At 36.2% G+C, this 15,347-nt stretch overlaps 1 protein-coding gene across 2 annotated transcripts in view; it reads right to left on the minus strand.

The window, feature by feature from the left end:
- Positions 1-15,347, minus strand: part of PRKG1 (protein kinase cGMP-dependent 1) — a 1,173,156-nt gene that overhangs the window by 45,276 nt on the left and 1,112,533 nt on the right. For both annotated transcript variants that reach the window (XM_022569451.2, XM_022569450.3), the window contains exon 10: positions 2,696-2,792. In XM_022569451.2, coding sequence (XP_022425159.1) covers positions 2,696-2,792 — 97 coding nt within the window. The remainder of the gene's footprint in view (positions 1-2,695; positions 2,793-15,347) is intronic.

A 15,347-nucleotide genomic window follows, 5' to 3' on the forward strand; every position in this document is an offset into this window, starting at 1 on the left:
AAATTCATGTAAATTGACATAAATGATGAAAATTAAGAAATGCTAAGAAGTGTTTGAATGGTATTACATTAAGCAAATAACATGAACATGATCTGTATATCAAATGATAATAAAACTGCACTTCTAACTTAGTTCTAACAGGAAATGGGGTTCACAGATTCAAATTTCTTAATTCTTCATACCCAATTCAGTAGTTTATCATCTTATAATCAACACCTGGGAAAATTTTAAAAAATAGAATTATAAAATTAAAGTGTAACCGTGGTAATTTTTATAATGTCATTTACCTGATCAACATTACAGTTAGTAAGTGGCAAGAACTGGGAGCAATGGATTCTGGGGTAATAATAGTGATCACTTAAATGGGTAGTCCACCTCGAACAGTGAAGAAAATTTGGGTATTAGGATAATCTCCTAGTGTGTTTGGGAAGTGCAAGATCACACAAGATGATGTCACTTCAGAGGTTAAAGACATGCACCTCTACCCATGATGTACTAGTTATACTTTATAACCCATTATGGGTTTATCATTCAGGAATACATCTAAAGTTTTTCAAACCAGGCTACAGCTCCAACCTAAGTTAATCCTTGAGGTTACGATTTCCATTAGTCTAAAAACATTTGTGTAGACGTGTAAAATATCACGTCCATGAGAAGAAAATTGCTGAACTGCCTTTGATTGTCACTCCTGGGATGAAGATTATATATAAATATGTATGTACTCAAGCACACACATGCCTACAAACACTTACATATTTTGTCTTTTTAAACTGCATTACCTTTAATATGCCCACTTTGAACCTTCCTTAATTTTGTGGTTGTTTGTGCCTCCTCACATTTTTGAGGGAATTTTCTAGAAGTTTTCCACTATCAGCTTGGCATTTGATTATGCATCTTGAAGTGGTTTCAGTGTCTTTAAGTGATTTCCAGTATTTCAAAAATCCTAAGTAAATTCCTATATTTCATAAAATATCTCACTGGTAACTTAAAGGTTCCCAATTTGAAGTTATCAGACCTCTTTAGGAGACCACAAAGTTATAATGTTGATTTTTTTTGTCAACTAAAGCAGCAATTTTATTGTCCACAGTCCTTAAAAAATAATTTTAAGAAACTGTAACGGCCATAAAATTAATCTCTAGGGAATTCTGTCCTTTATACTGCTTCATAGAGAGAGGGGTTTAGACACATACAACTATGTAAATAAACACAGCAGACAATAAATCCTTCATGGCTAGGAGCGCTACACTCTGTGCTGTTTCTAATGTCCCAACACTCCCTGTGCAAAGCTGTTCATGTATAACAGTCATTAAATCTTCATTAACTATGTGAAGTTATATTTCATCACAAAATTAATGTTCTTGAAAAATAAATGTAAGACTGCATTAATTGGCAGGATTCAGAAAAGAGGTTTTTCTAAGCCCTTACTTGATTTTTACTCCTGTAATTGAAAACATTCAATACTTAGATCCCCAGAGGCACACTATGAAGTCAGGAATCAAGTCAGCAGCAGCATTACTATAGTATCTCCAGCCAGTGTTAAGGGAAGCATCACACAAATTCAGTGAAACACTTTACGGCTCTAAACCTTTCTTGTCTAATATTTAAGTAAATAACATCATTCTGCCCATCAAAGTCAGAAATCCCAACTACAGCACAAATGGACAAATACAAAAATAGTGCTAGGTCAATCTACTTTTATGGAAGGGGATTTCTCCTACTGCCTGATGGCAACAGTAACTATTTACTGAACTGTACACAGTCTCAGGGAGTTCCTAACGTACTGTACTGGTGTCTGATATCAGGGACTCCTCCATGTTCAGGAGAGGTGGACATTAATCTACAGTCTCAAATATGGTTTTTATCCACACAATCTGGAATGCAGCAACTCAGTCACAAGAGTACATTTTTTTCTAATTTTTGTTGTAATATGTCAGTTTTTAAATTTATATTTTAAACAAAGGCACAATAGAACATGCTTTCATTTGGTTTACACCATATTGATGCCATGTGTTTAATGTATGAACTTGTGCCAAAATGTCTTCTTCATCTTCACTTAGCTGTGTGTGTATACACACAAATAAACATGTGTGTGAAATAAATTATATAAAATATTCATACCATATTTTCTAATACAGTTATATATATGTGTGTATAGATATGTACTATAATCTAAATAGGTGCTTATAACTACAGAATAACTACAACACCATTTACTTAATTTTTAAAGCAGTCGTGAGAATAATTATATGTTATATACATAGATATATAATACATGTAAATATACCTCATCTCCCTTTATATATATTTAAATTTACATTTTAGTTATTGTGATTATAGATAGAGTGCATAATTAAGTTAGTGAGCACTGCTCAGAACTAAGGAAGTAAATAAAGATCACAGAAAATCAGCGGGTATTAAGTGCTTTATGACTCCTCATTAAGTAAATGTGTTTACCTTTCATTTAATAGGCAGAGGTTTTCTAAAAAGTAAGTTGGTGTTTATTTTATTTTTCATTTACTGATTACATAACATATTTCACTTTGTTGCAAACTCTGTTGTGCTGAAATGAGAGTATTTGGTACCAATTTAGGAACAATAATGATTAGAGAGAGAAGAAAAGAGAAATCTTAATCTGGGAGAAAAAATTAAGAAGGAAGACAGGATTCTCAAAAGCATTTAAAGAGCAATCACCTACCAGTTCGACTCGTCCGAAACCTCCAACTCCAAGGGTGTCAATGATGTTGAAATCAGACAGCTTCAGGTTGGCGAAGAAAGCAGCTTCAGCTTCATATCTGGAGTTTTTGATGCGAAAAAATGGAAATTTCTTAGAGGTGGAAACACGAGTACCACGTACAACTGTACCGGAATGACATGACTGTGAAACAGGGTTTACCTGCTTAAACTCCATCTTGCTTTTAGAGTCTGCGTTTTCTCACACTCATAATTTTTTGGTCCCAGTTGTGCAGAATAACATAGATTTGCACTTGTATTTCAGAGTAGAAAAATACAAAGTACCCACTGCATGTCAGTCACGTGACTGATAAATCCAGTTATCCAATCAAAGTTACATCTCGGTGTTTTTCTATGCGTCTTCTTGTGAGCACAGATTGTTCTTTTTTGGTTTTGTTTTGGATTTTTTGGTTTTGCTTGGTTTTGTGTTTGCTGTTGATTTTGGATGGCAGTTTCTCATTAGTTTCCCTTATCCACAGGCTGGCAGTGGCTCCTATTAATGTTTATTAAAAGCGGCAAGATCACTGAGGTCTCTGGAGTGAAATCACGGCCAGGTTTTATGAAAACAGATCCGAAAAGCTGAGGACTGATGTGAAAATGTCTGAAATGGATGATTTCGGAAGCATATTCACATTCCTAAAAAGTGTCTTCCCTTCATTTGTGTTTACCCACTGACTCTCAGCTAGTAATTCCAGCGTCTTTATGCTTGCCAGTTTCTTAGATGAGTGGGGTGAAGGAGCACAGACTAGCCTCCAAAAGTTTAACTCTAGGCACATGCAAATTGGACACATGCAAGTGGCCAAAATAAGCTTCCCCTGATGGGACAAGTGAATATGAGCTGCTTAAAATATCTCCTTACTAAAGCCCCTGCTATTTTTAGAAAGGGCAGTAAGGCATACAGATGATGACCCTCCCACTCACTAAAGTCAGGTCAGGGAGTAATTCAGCTGTCTCAGAAATAAAGTATTTGAAGAGCTATGTGTAACCCATGACCTTCAGCCAGGCGGTACCTGATTCAGTAGTATGCTATAGATAGACATGATGAACATGCTTGAAATAGTGACACAGTGTGTTTATGTCAGCTTTTGGATAGAATCATTCACAGGCATGTTTGGCCTTAAGCTGTGTAACATTTTAGCTATTTCATTATAATCAAACACAAATTCAGACTCTCCACTTGGGAAAAATGTGAAACAGTTATCTAGGTGAGCTTTCAACACTCTCCAATTTACAATGACAATTCTGGTTTTTAACCCATGAATTCTTGAAAGACTCACAAGATGGTAAACAGTGTTTCTCGTTATTAGCTGATGATGGGAAATCAACTCTCTCTAGTTAACCTCTATAAACAAGACTGCTAGGCATTCTGAATGGTATCTATAGATTTCTCTCATTAACTACACAATCAAGAGATCAACATAGCACTTCAGGAGATGGTTTACTAGAATGGAACATAAGCAACAAATGTGCATTTCTAGCATTCCAACTGGCTCACAGCTTTTGGAAAATTAAAACTCCATCCCATTTAAAGGGCCAGTGACAGAGTTCACTCCAACAGGTGTTTAAAAAGGACACCTGCTGGGATCAGACCCCCCCCACCCCCCCACCCCCGCTCCACCATGATAATATGTAGGTGTTCAAGAATTTCCGGCCGTCAAATTCTTAATGAGATTGTTTTAAAATAATATCTTATGTGCTGGCTGGATTTAGAAATCTCAGATTGAAGAGGGTAAACTCTTTCAGACTACTCTGACACCATTTTATATATTTAAAGTATGGTGTTATTACTTATAGCTCTTGAAGATGCACCTCCCCCCCAAATCCTTATATTTGGGTTCTGTAAAATTAGTCTGGAAATGTCTAAACAAGTCATCTTCAGCCATTTGTTGCACATCAGAACTTCCTGAGCATCTTTTAGAAACCACTTAATCTGCGTCCCACCATAGATCAAGTTGATCAGCAATCTCTGGAAGCAGTATCACATATCTATACACTTTTACAGCTCCTTGGGTGATTCTGATGTACAGTTAAGGGTTGAGAACCATAGTTCTAACCCCTCTGAAAGCCTCAGGAGGTTCCAGAGCCATAGAAGAATTTTGGGTTGGATTAAAATGATCCAAGGAAATCAGTAGCTGTCCAATGAGTCTGGAGTGTGATGCATTCACGGCAAAAGTATTGGGGACTCATAACTTGGCCTTGACTCCTGCCCCTGTTGTCCTAGACCCATAGGAATGAACAATAGCTCTGTAATGGCTAACAAAGCTTTAAAAAAAAAAAAAAAAAGCAACATTGATAAAAAAACAGACAGATGCAGAATGCAAAATTTTGCTAATTACTTTGCTATTATTTCTAGGTGAATTTTTAAAATACTTCCTAGTTGGGGGATTTTTATGGAGTGGTTGGTGAGATGCCTGGCTCACGGGCCCAGCTGCTCCGCGGCATGTGGGATCTTCCCGGACCGGGGCACGAACCTGTGTCCCCTGCATCGGCAGGCGGACTCTCAACCACTGCGCCACCAGGGAAGCCCCAACAAAGGCAATGTTGTTGCTTAGAACGTCATGTCTTTTTTTTTCCTCATTGAGATTACTCTTTAGGGAGTCACTTCATCACAGAGACTCTGTACACTTTTCCTTTTTGAATAAATAGCTTTGTTTTTTAACATGGAAATCACCACCCGAAGAGACCTTTGTAAAAAAGCCAAACTATAGATGATTTAGCTTCTGGAGGTATCTCACCCCTCTAGCTCGTAACTTGGAGGGACGTTTTCATTCTTTCTTTTTACGCAGGAATTATTTGAAAATAATTTGAATCTATCCGTTATGTTCTACATTCTTTAGAGTTGATAATTTTGAGTGGGGAAGGAGACAAAATAAACTGGTTAAGTAAATGGCTCTTGTCCTATAAAACTTCTCTTGCCTGAAGGAGGTAACCATGGAACACAAGTACCTAGCTTACTTACTACTGTGGGGTACCAGGTCCAAAGAATTAGGCCCAGATTTATGCAACTCTAAAATCCATCTGTGCAAAAGTGTTTATGAGAGGGACAGTTCCCAAGTGCTAAGGGAAATATATATCAGTAAGGCATTCAATTCCTGATGTTTGGTTGCTTAAAATCTAGCAAGTGGTATGAAATGTATTTTCTAATGTTCCTACCTTAGTTTGAGATACAGATTTTTTAAGAGAATACTATTATTTACAGTTGACCCTTGAACAATGCAAGGGTTGGGGCGCTGACCCTCCTACGGTCAAAAATTCATGTATAATTTATAGTGGGTCCTCCATATCCACAATTTTTCTGTATCCATAGTTCCATATCTGCCCATTCAACCAACTGGATCATGTAGTATTTACTACTGAAAAAAATCTGCAGATGAGTGGATCTGGCTATGTTGTTCAAGGGTCAACTGTATTCTTTTTTTTTTTTTTGGTATAGGGTGAAAGCTGTGGATTCTCTTTCCAGAAAAGTGCAGATACTGACATACTCTGTCTGTATAACTTCAAGGAGCTTATAAACTCTCAAAATAGGTTAACAACATGCAAATAACTATATAACAAGAGAATAAGTGTGTTGGGTGAAGTAGAGAGATAATATATCATTTCTCAAACATACCTGACCATAAGATTCACCTGGGGCTTTGGTGATTAGAATCCACAGTCACTAGTTTGTACAGGTACTCTTTAAATAGTGAAATATGGAACTTTCAAGAACTACTAGAAAGAAACAAAGTTGCCTACATTTTCACCTTCTCTTTTCATTTCTGCTTATACACCAAAGGAGGTTCTAAAAGCAATGAAAATGTAAAGTTGCAGGTGTAATGATGATGAGACCAAGACATAGATGCAAAGTCTAGAAACAGAAAAATAATACTGGAATAATCTTAACCTCTCTTTATCTAAAACTACATATCTATCCAGTATTATATTCACTTCCTTTCAGAAATAGATAATAACCATTAGTTTTTATTTTTCCATCTCTTCCAATATCACCAGCTTCCACAAAACCAAAGAGTAAGACTCAGATGTCCTTTATTATTCACCATAATTGTTTCTTTTTTTGTTGTTGCCAGATATCCATGAATCAATTCTGTCATCATTTCAAAATAACACAATTGGGTTCTATTCCTTACGACTGACCACTATTATTAAGAAGCAAACATCTCTCCTTAATACTGAAAACCAAATATGACCCAGTACAAAAATGTCTGAAACGTAAAATTTTATCTTCACCTTGATATTACAATAGCAGAAATGGCTCAGCATTATTCTACAAAGCAAACAATAGTATGTGCAATGTTAAAGTAAGGTCCAAGAATCCAAATGGACATTCCAGATGGGATACAAAAGCCAGTAATTAAAAGCCAATGAAACAAAAGGCTAATGTGCCCTATTGACTTTAGCAAAATCTATAATCCAAATCAGTTTCAGAAGTCTACTCTAAGCGTCTCCAAGGAAAATCAAACAAAGTCTTAGCATCTTTTAACCTACATGCAGATCAGTCACCACTGCTTGGCCTGTGCTCATCTGCTCTTGGGTATATTTTTATTTCCTGTTGAATTTAGTTTTATCAGTTCTTGGGGAAATCTATAAAATGTTTCAGTAAACACACATGAACTCTCATCTATGACTAAGATTTTTATTCTGTAACTTTTAATAGGTAAGATGCGATTCAATCAGACAATGTCTACTCTGGACTTAAAAATAATGCAAGAGCGCATCCTAGAATACAAACAGAAGCTCAGGACTCGTGGTCCCGGCTCTGTCAGTGACTTTGTATTTCCAAGTCCTGAATTCAACATGTAGGTCTTTGTAAAGGTATCAACATATACTTAAGTAAATAAGTATGAGTTGTATAGATAAAATCAGAGCCCTAGCTTACTTAAATGTTCAGATAAACTCCTAGAAATCCTTCCACTTTTTATGTGATCAAAGAACATTGATATCTATAAATAAATATTTACAGAAATAGTTAAAGGAGGTGAGAACTTTTTGACAGTCGGCCTTAAGCACAAAATATGTATACCTGGTCTATGATGCATGCAAGCTCTAATGCTAGCCATCTACTGAATAAACACTTAACTTGGTACACAGGATTTTATGTAATAACAGTTCTTGATTTAATAAAACTTGGTGCATTAAGTAATTTGTAGGTCTTGAAGAGTAAATACAAATTCAGCCAGACAAGTAACTATATATAGAGAAAGCAGAATTGAAAACTGGACCAATAATACTTATTTGCATATTTAACACAGATGTGATTTGGGCTTAAACTACTGGGACTATCACCTCATTGTGCTACATTAACTTTGTGTATGTGAAAATAGTTACTACATGTCCTATTCCCCTGATTCTAAAATGTTTGGGATTAAATAAGCTTAGTCAGTAAAATAAAATGGATAGTCTTTATTAAATCTATAATCAAGTCACCAGTCATCTCTTATTAATTTAATTGCTTTATTAAAAAGTCTCATTGTTAAACTAAACTTTAAAAGCAGAATCTTCTGACTTCATTGGAAAACTGTGAACCATTTTATTGTTCAAGATTTGTATAGGGAGTTATTTCCTGTTGAAATAATGTTTTTCAAATAACACTTTACAAAAGTCTCTATTACTATAAGCGTTTTTCAAAACAAAACAAAACCTGTAAACATAAGAAACCCTATTTCTAAAATTCTAAACAAAAAGGGACAATTTCTAATTTATTTGACCATAAAGCATACAGGTATAGTCACTAGTCTTTTAACGGTAGTGGTAAAAACTTGAAGAAATAAAAAGCTTATAAAAGCTTATAATAAAGCTTATATAAAAAAGAAATAAAAATATAAAGTATTTCATTATGTCAGTTTTCTCCAGAAAATGTAATCTCTTCTTCAGGGAATTTGAGATAGCATTAGTTTGCTTTCTGTATTTCCAAAATTGTGGTTTTCAGAAACACAGTCTTTTTTTTTAAGTACTTTAGCCATGAAATAGTTCTACTTATTTTTCAAATACATTCCCTTGAGAAGATAAAGCCAACAGGAATACACAGGAAAATTGCATTGCTCATATCTGATGCATAATAAGAATAATAGTGATGCAAATACTTTGCATTTAGGAAGTACCTTTCTTTTCTTCCAAGGGCTCTAAAATTTATTTCATTTAATTGATCCTCCCCGATTCTCTGTGAAGATGGGATAAGAAATATTTTTACTTCTGTTTTGCAACTGGGTAGACCAGTTGCTGATAAGTGATTGATTTCAGTAATGAAACACTAGAATTAGAACTAGAAACCTTGGGCATGTTTCACATTGTAGCATATTTACACTTATTCCCAGAAATTCAATTTCCTTTAAACAAGATAGTAGAGAATCAGACAACTTTAAAGATGCTTTATCTCAAAGTATTAAGATATTTACATGGTTCAAAATCTGGATCAACACCCTTGGGAGCTCATCTAATCCAACCTTCACATTTTTAAAAATGAACAAACTGGGCTTCCCTGGTGGCGCAGCGGTTGAGAGTCCGCCTGCCGATGCAGGGGACATAGGTTCGTGCCCTGGTCCGGGAAGATCCCACATGCCGCGGAGCGGCTGGGCCCATGAGCCATGGCCGCTGAGCCTGTGCGTCCGGAGCCTCTGCTCCGCAACGGGAGAGGCCACAGCAGTGAGAGGCCCATGTACCGCAAAAAAAAAAAAAAAAAAAAAAAAAAAAAAGAACAAACTAAGTCCAGAGATGGTAAGTGACTTAGCCGAAGTCACAAAGACTAAGGCATGAGGGACTGACATTTTGACTTGTGGTCTGTAATATTTTTTACTATCTGATTCTATCTTCACAGTTTTTACAATATTCTGATATTTGAAAAACAAAGGCAAACATTCAAGTTATAAAATATTTGAATAATATGTTATTTTATTACACATTTATGTCAAGAATGTGACTCCTGTAGCTAAGCACTGATGTCTTCTTGTCTATGATGTGGCCTGTGGGTGTGTGTACTCCAGATAGTTAAAAGGACTCAAAATGAAAATACACTGATGCTCAAAAGATAATTTTTTAAAAATCTGAACATCAGAGCAGCATTTGTAAAAGATGAGTAAGGATAAGCTCCCAATGTTAGCTTGAAATGTATTGACCAACATGCATTTTTATTTATTCAGTTTTTAAATAGATTCCATATAGTAGTTTGAAATGAACTTTTCTTTTTCTGAAATTATGGCCTAAGTAAAGATATATTGCCATGAAAAAAATTGGCAAAAAGGAATTAAAATTTTTTTCCCTTTTGGTGTTTTTTACGTACCTTAACAGAGTCACTGGCCCAAAATAGAAAGTTATTAAGTTATTCAGTGATTATTATTTTTGCTTCAGAGAATACAGATACTTGCACGTATGTATTCAACCAAAAAAAGCATGCAGTCCCCAACTTTATTTATGCCAGAAGAGATATTTCCTTCATATAAATGGATAGCCATCAGGGGCTAGTGGTCTGAGAAAGTTTTCTCTCATCTCAGTGCAATTTAATTTCCTCCTTCTCCCTTTCCCAAACCTCAGAGTGTCATCCTGAGTTTGTTTGTTCGTACAATTAATTTTTAATATCATAAATGAAAGACAAATCCTACATTTCAATTATTTTTACATAGAAAATATTCCAAGAATATTGTAAATATATTACAAGAATATGCTGTAAATATATCAGCACATATTGCTAAAAGGTAAGGATTCCCTTTTAAACATAGCCACAATATTATCACAGCTAAGAAAACATTAGAAATAACCCATTAATATTATCAGATATCAAGTCCATGTTCAAATTTTTCATGCTGAGCCTTTTGCTTATGATTGTGGACGAGGGTGGTCCAGACTGGCACAGCACAACTTCCAAAGGCCAGGAAGTTGAAGTTTAAGGGGAAAGAAGGTAGGTAAAAATAACTCTTTCTACCTTCACTGTTGCAACAACTCTGCCTGTGGGAAGAATCCCTCATCGTCATTTTGTTGCCTCATGCCACTCCATGGTAAATATCCATGACAGCAGAACTCTCATTCAATTTCCATGAGGACAATGTTTGCCATAGACTACATTTCTAAAGAAGGGAGGGGTAAAGGCAGCCCAAGTTTTCTCCTCAAATATAAAAATCTCTTTTCTACCCCCAAACTAAGAGCTCTTTGCCTTTTCTTATAGGTCATTTTTTTTATATGAGGGTTAAAATATTGAAAGAAATAAGAGAAATTTTAAGCTTAATTAAACCTCATAATTAGTTATGATCTTTATCAAGGGATCAGTCAGAAGACCGAACTAGGAACAGAAGGATTAGGAAAGACTTAAATGAATACTAGGGGGTCAGCTTTTACTTCTGGACTCAGGACCTTTGCTATGTACCCCGATTTTCATGGCTCCCCTTTATTTCTGAAGGATTCTACACGAACTTCAGAGACAAGAGGCTTTGGGATGTGGTCATGGTCACAGTGAGCCAAAGGAAGAAAAGGGAGTAAAATGCAGTGTGTGGCAAGAAGAAAATGAGACTATAAGCCACTCTCCCAGGCCTCTGGGAATATAGGAAAAGACGTGATCAGGATTTGGCCCAGGATAGGCCTGAGCAACAGATTCCCCTTTCTGTAAAATGAAGGGTTTGCACTAGACGGGCCTATGAAGCTCACCGGCAGCTTGATCATTCTGGGATTCCAAGTGTCCTAAGAAATACACACTTGACAGAAAGCCCTGGTACCCGCAGCTTCTCTTTTGCCTCTTTTGTGCTCCAATCCTGTCCTCCGATCCGTGACTCCTGAAGCACTTATTTCAGGAAATACTACAGAGGTTTTCATTTAAGGGGGTCTTGCTCTCAGCAACTGGTAAGCAGGAGACCCCTGACCCAGGAGCTGGGAAACATATGACTTGATGTTCAAAATAGAACCGTTAATGCATTTCACCATAGACTCTAATACACCAGAGGTGCCCTCTCACCCAGGATTCATATCAGAATTAACTAGGTTGAGTTAAAAACAGACCTTAATAAAACCTTAGGATTTTGGACCAGGCATCAGTATTTTAAAATAAGATTAATAGATATAAGTCTATACAGCTCTTAATACCAAGGCTAATGATCATATGTAAGTTTTGATGAGCTATTAGTATTAATTTGATACGTATGTGACAGACATCTATTACAAAGAATACAAGTATCACAGAGAAATATATCCCAAGTTCCAAACAATTATTCTCAAATGGTCTTTGAGAATACCATCCATTCTTAAAATGGGGGAAGCCTGTATGTCCTTTTCTTAGTAGAGAAAATATTAAGTGGAAAGGAAGAAAATTAAGCAAAAATTTTGCCATGTCACTTATACATACTACCAAATGTAAAATAGATAGCTAGTGGGAAGCAGCCGCATAGCACAGGGAGATCAGCTCGGTGCTTTGCGACCACCTAGAGGGGTGGGATAGGGAGGGTGGGAGGGAGATGCAAGAGGGAGGAGATATGGGGATATATGTATATGTATAGCTGATTCACTCTGTCTTACACCGGAAACTAACACACCATTGTAAAGCAATTATACTCCAATAAAGATGTTAAAAAAATTTTTTCCACCATGTCAAGTTGTTCAGTAACAGTGATGGTGCATTTATCAAATGAATGAAGTCTCAGCAAATACTACCTATTTGTTATCAAGTCATTGCCATTTGGATGCAAAATCCAGCATTGTTCTATGTTGACATTTGTATATATCTATTTGAATAGCACTAAATTATTTTCTTCTTTTTTTATAATTAATAAATAATAGAAAGAGTGAAATGAAGGAGATTGGGGAGGGCATTCAGACCTATTATGGCTATTCTTTATACCACTTAACAGCCAGAGAATATTTTTTTCATATTTGACTTTCTTTTCCTCACAGATTTTCCAGGGATGGAGTTGACATCTTGGCTACACCCTATATTCAATTCTCTTTTTATGACCTCCTTTTGCTCACCCACGTTATTAAATTTTCTCTCAGGAGTTAGCAACTAGCCAAATTCACAAGGCCTTGGAGGATTAACCTGGTTTTGCAAGGTCTTTTGACAATAGAACAGGCTATACTTGTGATGAGAGCATCACCTAGACTTGCTTCTCTCTACCAGGTTTAATGATCTGGATGTTGGATGTTCATTTTTCATGTTCAGAGAACAGACAGTATCTGAGTGGATTCTCAGTCTGATTTGCCCTCTTGTAAGTTTGCCGACGTAACGGAACAGCAGATAGAGGACAGAAAACCTTACTGCTTCCCCTTCAGAACAGGAAATTGATGAACTGAACTTAGAAATCTGTACTGTATCTCAGCACCTGTGAGCAGGTGTCCAGTGAAGTGAGCTAGAAGGAAATCAGGGAATTCAGAGGGTGGGACTGCAGAGAAGGGTGGTCTCTCCTTCCAAGCGGGAAGCTGAAGGAGTCCCAGAGTTTCATCATTTCTGTAGAACTTGTGGTATTTGGCCAGGTGTAAGAAAAATAGATGGAACATAAACCTCAGTGAATATATACAATATATAAAATATGAGGTAAACAATTACAAATTGAGGAAATGTATTTTTAGCAGTGGTTACTCTATTTTTACTGAACTACAAAGGAAATTTCAGTAATAATGAAATTATATTACAGTGCTATTTGCATAAAGATTTCACTTAAGAAAAGTAGTAGAAAATCAGGACTTCCCTGGTGGTCCAGTGGTAAACAATCCACCTTACAATGCAGGGGATGCGGGTTCGATCCCTGGTCAGGGAACTAAGATCCCACCTGACTTGGGGCCACTAAGCCTGCGCGCCACAACTAGAGAGCTTGCGCGCCTCAACTAGAGAGCCCACGTGCTGCAAACTACAGAGCCCACGCGCCCTGGAGCCTGCACGTCACAACTAGAGAAGAGAAAACCCACAGGCCACAACTAGAGAGAAGCCAGCGTGCCGCAATGAAAGATCCCGCATGCCTCAATGAAGATTCCGGTGCTGCAACTAAGACCCGATGCAGCCAAAAATAAATAAAATAAATAAATAAATCGTTTTTTAAAAAGTAATAGAAAATAGGTGATGGATAGATAGATAGATAGTCGGTCTGTGGAGTTTTGTCTTTTAAAAAGCTGATACATTGACATTCTGGTGTCAACACATCCACTGCTATGTTGATAATTGTTTCAGAAACAAGATTCCTACAGGCTTTTCTCGTTAAATTCTGGAGAATCAAGTCACCAACATGGGCCACAAGACGACCTTGACACAAGTGAGTTATTCAGCTTGCACAAAGTTAACTTAAAATTTCTAAATTGTGTTCCAGCCTATGTATGAAGCTGAAATAAGGCTCAAATCTATGTTTAATGTAAGAAACAAGATTTGAAATAGTTTCAATAAACATGATTATTAATTTCTAGAGTGTTACTTGCTAATTGGAAAACAGATGTAAAAAAAAAGCAATAAGAATTACTGTAGTTTTCAGTTTCAGGCTGCTAACATTACAGTTGCAGGTCTTGTCATGTTTGTCTAGAAAATATTTATATGTAGGGAGTAGAATTATGTTACTATCTGTATTCTTAAATATGGCAGTTTAGACTATTGCCAGACAACTTGTTCAAAGAGAAGACCTTTCTTCGGTGACATAACAAATGAGATTTGATATCCAACATATCAGTGGATCAAGAATCTACTGACAGGCAAAAGGCTCTTCAACCATTAGTTTAAGTTTTAGGGAAAGTTAGCTAAGCTGGATACTTTCTAAATCCTGGATCTTTGAAACATACTGAAAAGTATGACTACTTGTTTAACAGTAAGACCCCAGTTATCTAGCACCATCAAGAAATGATTATCAAAGCTTCTCCCTCCTAATTACTAAGTATATTTCTCTCACCTTTTTAAAAAATAATTTGGGGATCAATATTTCTAGATTGGATTACTTTCTTTCAAACCATTTAAAGCATAATTTATTGAATATAGTAGAACACTCAGAAGATAACCCCAGACCATCATTTTAAATAAAGAGTTAGTGTGCTGTTACCTTTAAGGTAACTTTAATAAAATTCTATAGTATAATATTTGTTATTAGTTGCTAAGTTTTTAAGTGTTATCTTTTGATAGAGTCAGGAAGCCTGTCTTACCTCCCATTTCTGACCCAGACACACTTATTTTCTGCAAGCTATAAAGCCAGATAGCCAAGTTTGTTATGACTGCAACTATAATATATTTATGCAATCAGTGAGTACCTAAGGAGGCAATAAAATAAAATGATTAAAATATATCTGGAGCCAGTCTACTTTGGACAAATCCCAGCTCCACTATTCAATGGCTATGAGAGTTTGAATAGCTACAAGATCCCCCTGTGCCTCAGCTGTCTTTAACAGTTTAATGGGCGTGCTAACCAAACCAACGCCATTGAGTTATGGTAAATAGTAAATGAGATCATGAATCTAAAACAGAACTATAAGCAATCAATAATGATAATAATAATAAAAAGATGGTCATTACCTTTCATGGAATTTTTACTGTGTGCCAGGTACTTTTTCTTGTTACCACTAATTGCCTGAGTTTTCTGTCCATGGACTTTTGACTGCTCTAAGTTGTCTTTTTTCCCCCACTGGGCTAGAATCTAGGTAGTAGATTAGCAAGCAAACTAGAGATAAATGGTATGTTACTA

Source organism: Delphinapterus leucas, chromosome 16 (assembly GCF_059928025.1).
Source record: "Delphinapterus leucas isolate spDelLeu-1000000601 "Yukka" chromosome 16, BTC_Dleu_Yukka2, whole genome shotgun sequence".
NCBI lineage: Eukaryota > Metazoa > Chordata > Mammalia > Artiodactyla > Monodontidae > Delphinapterus > Delphinapterus leucas.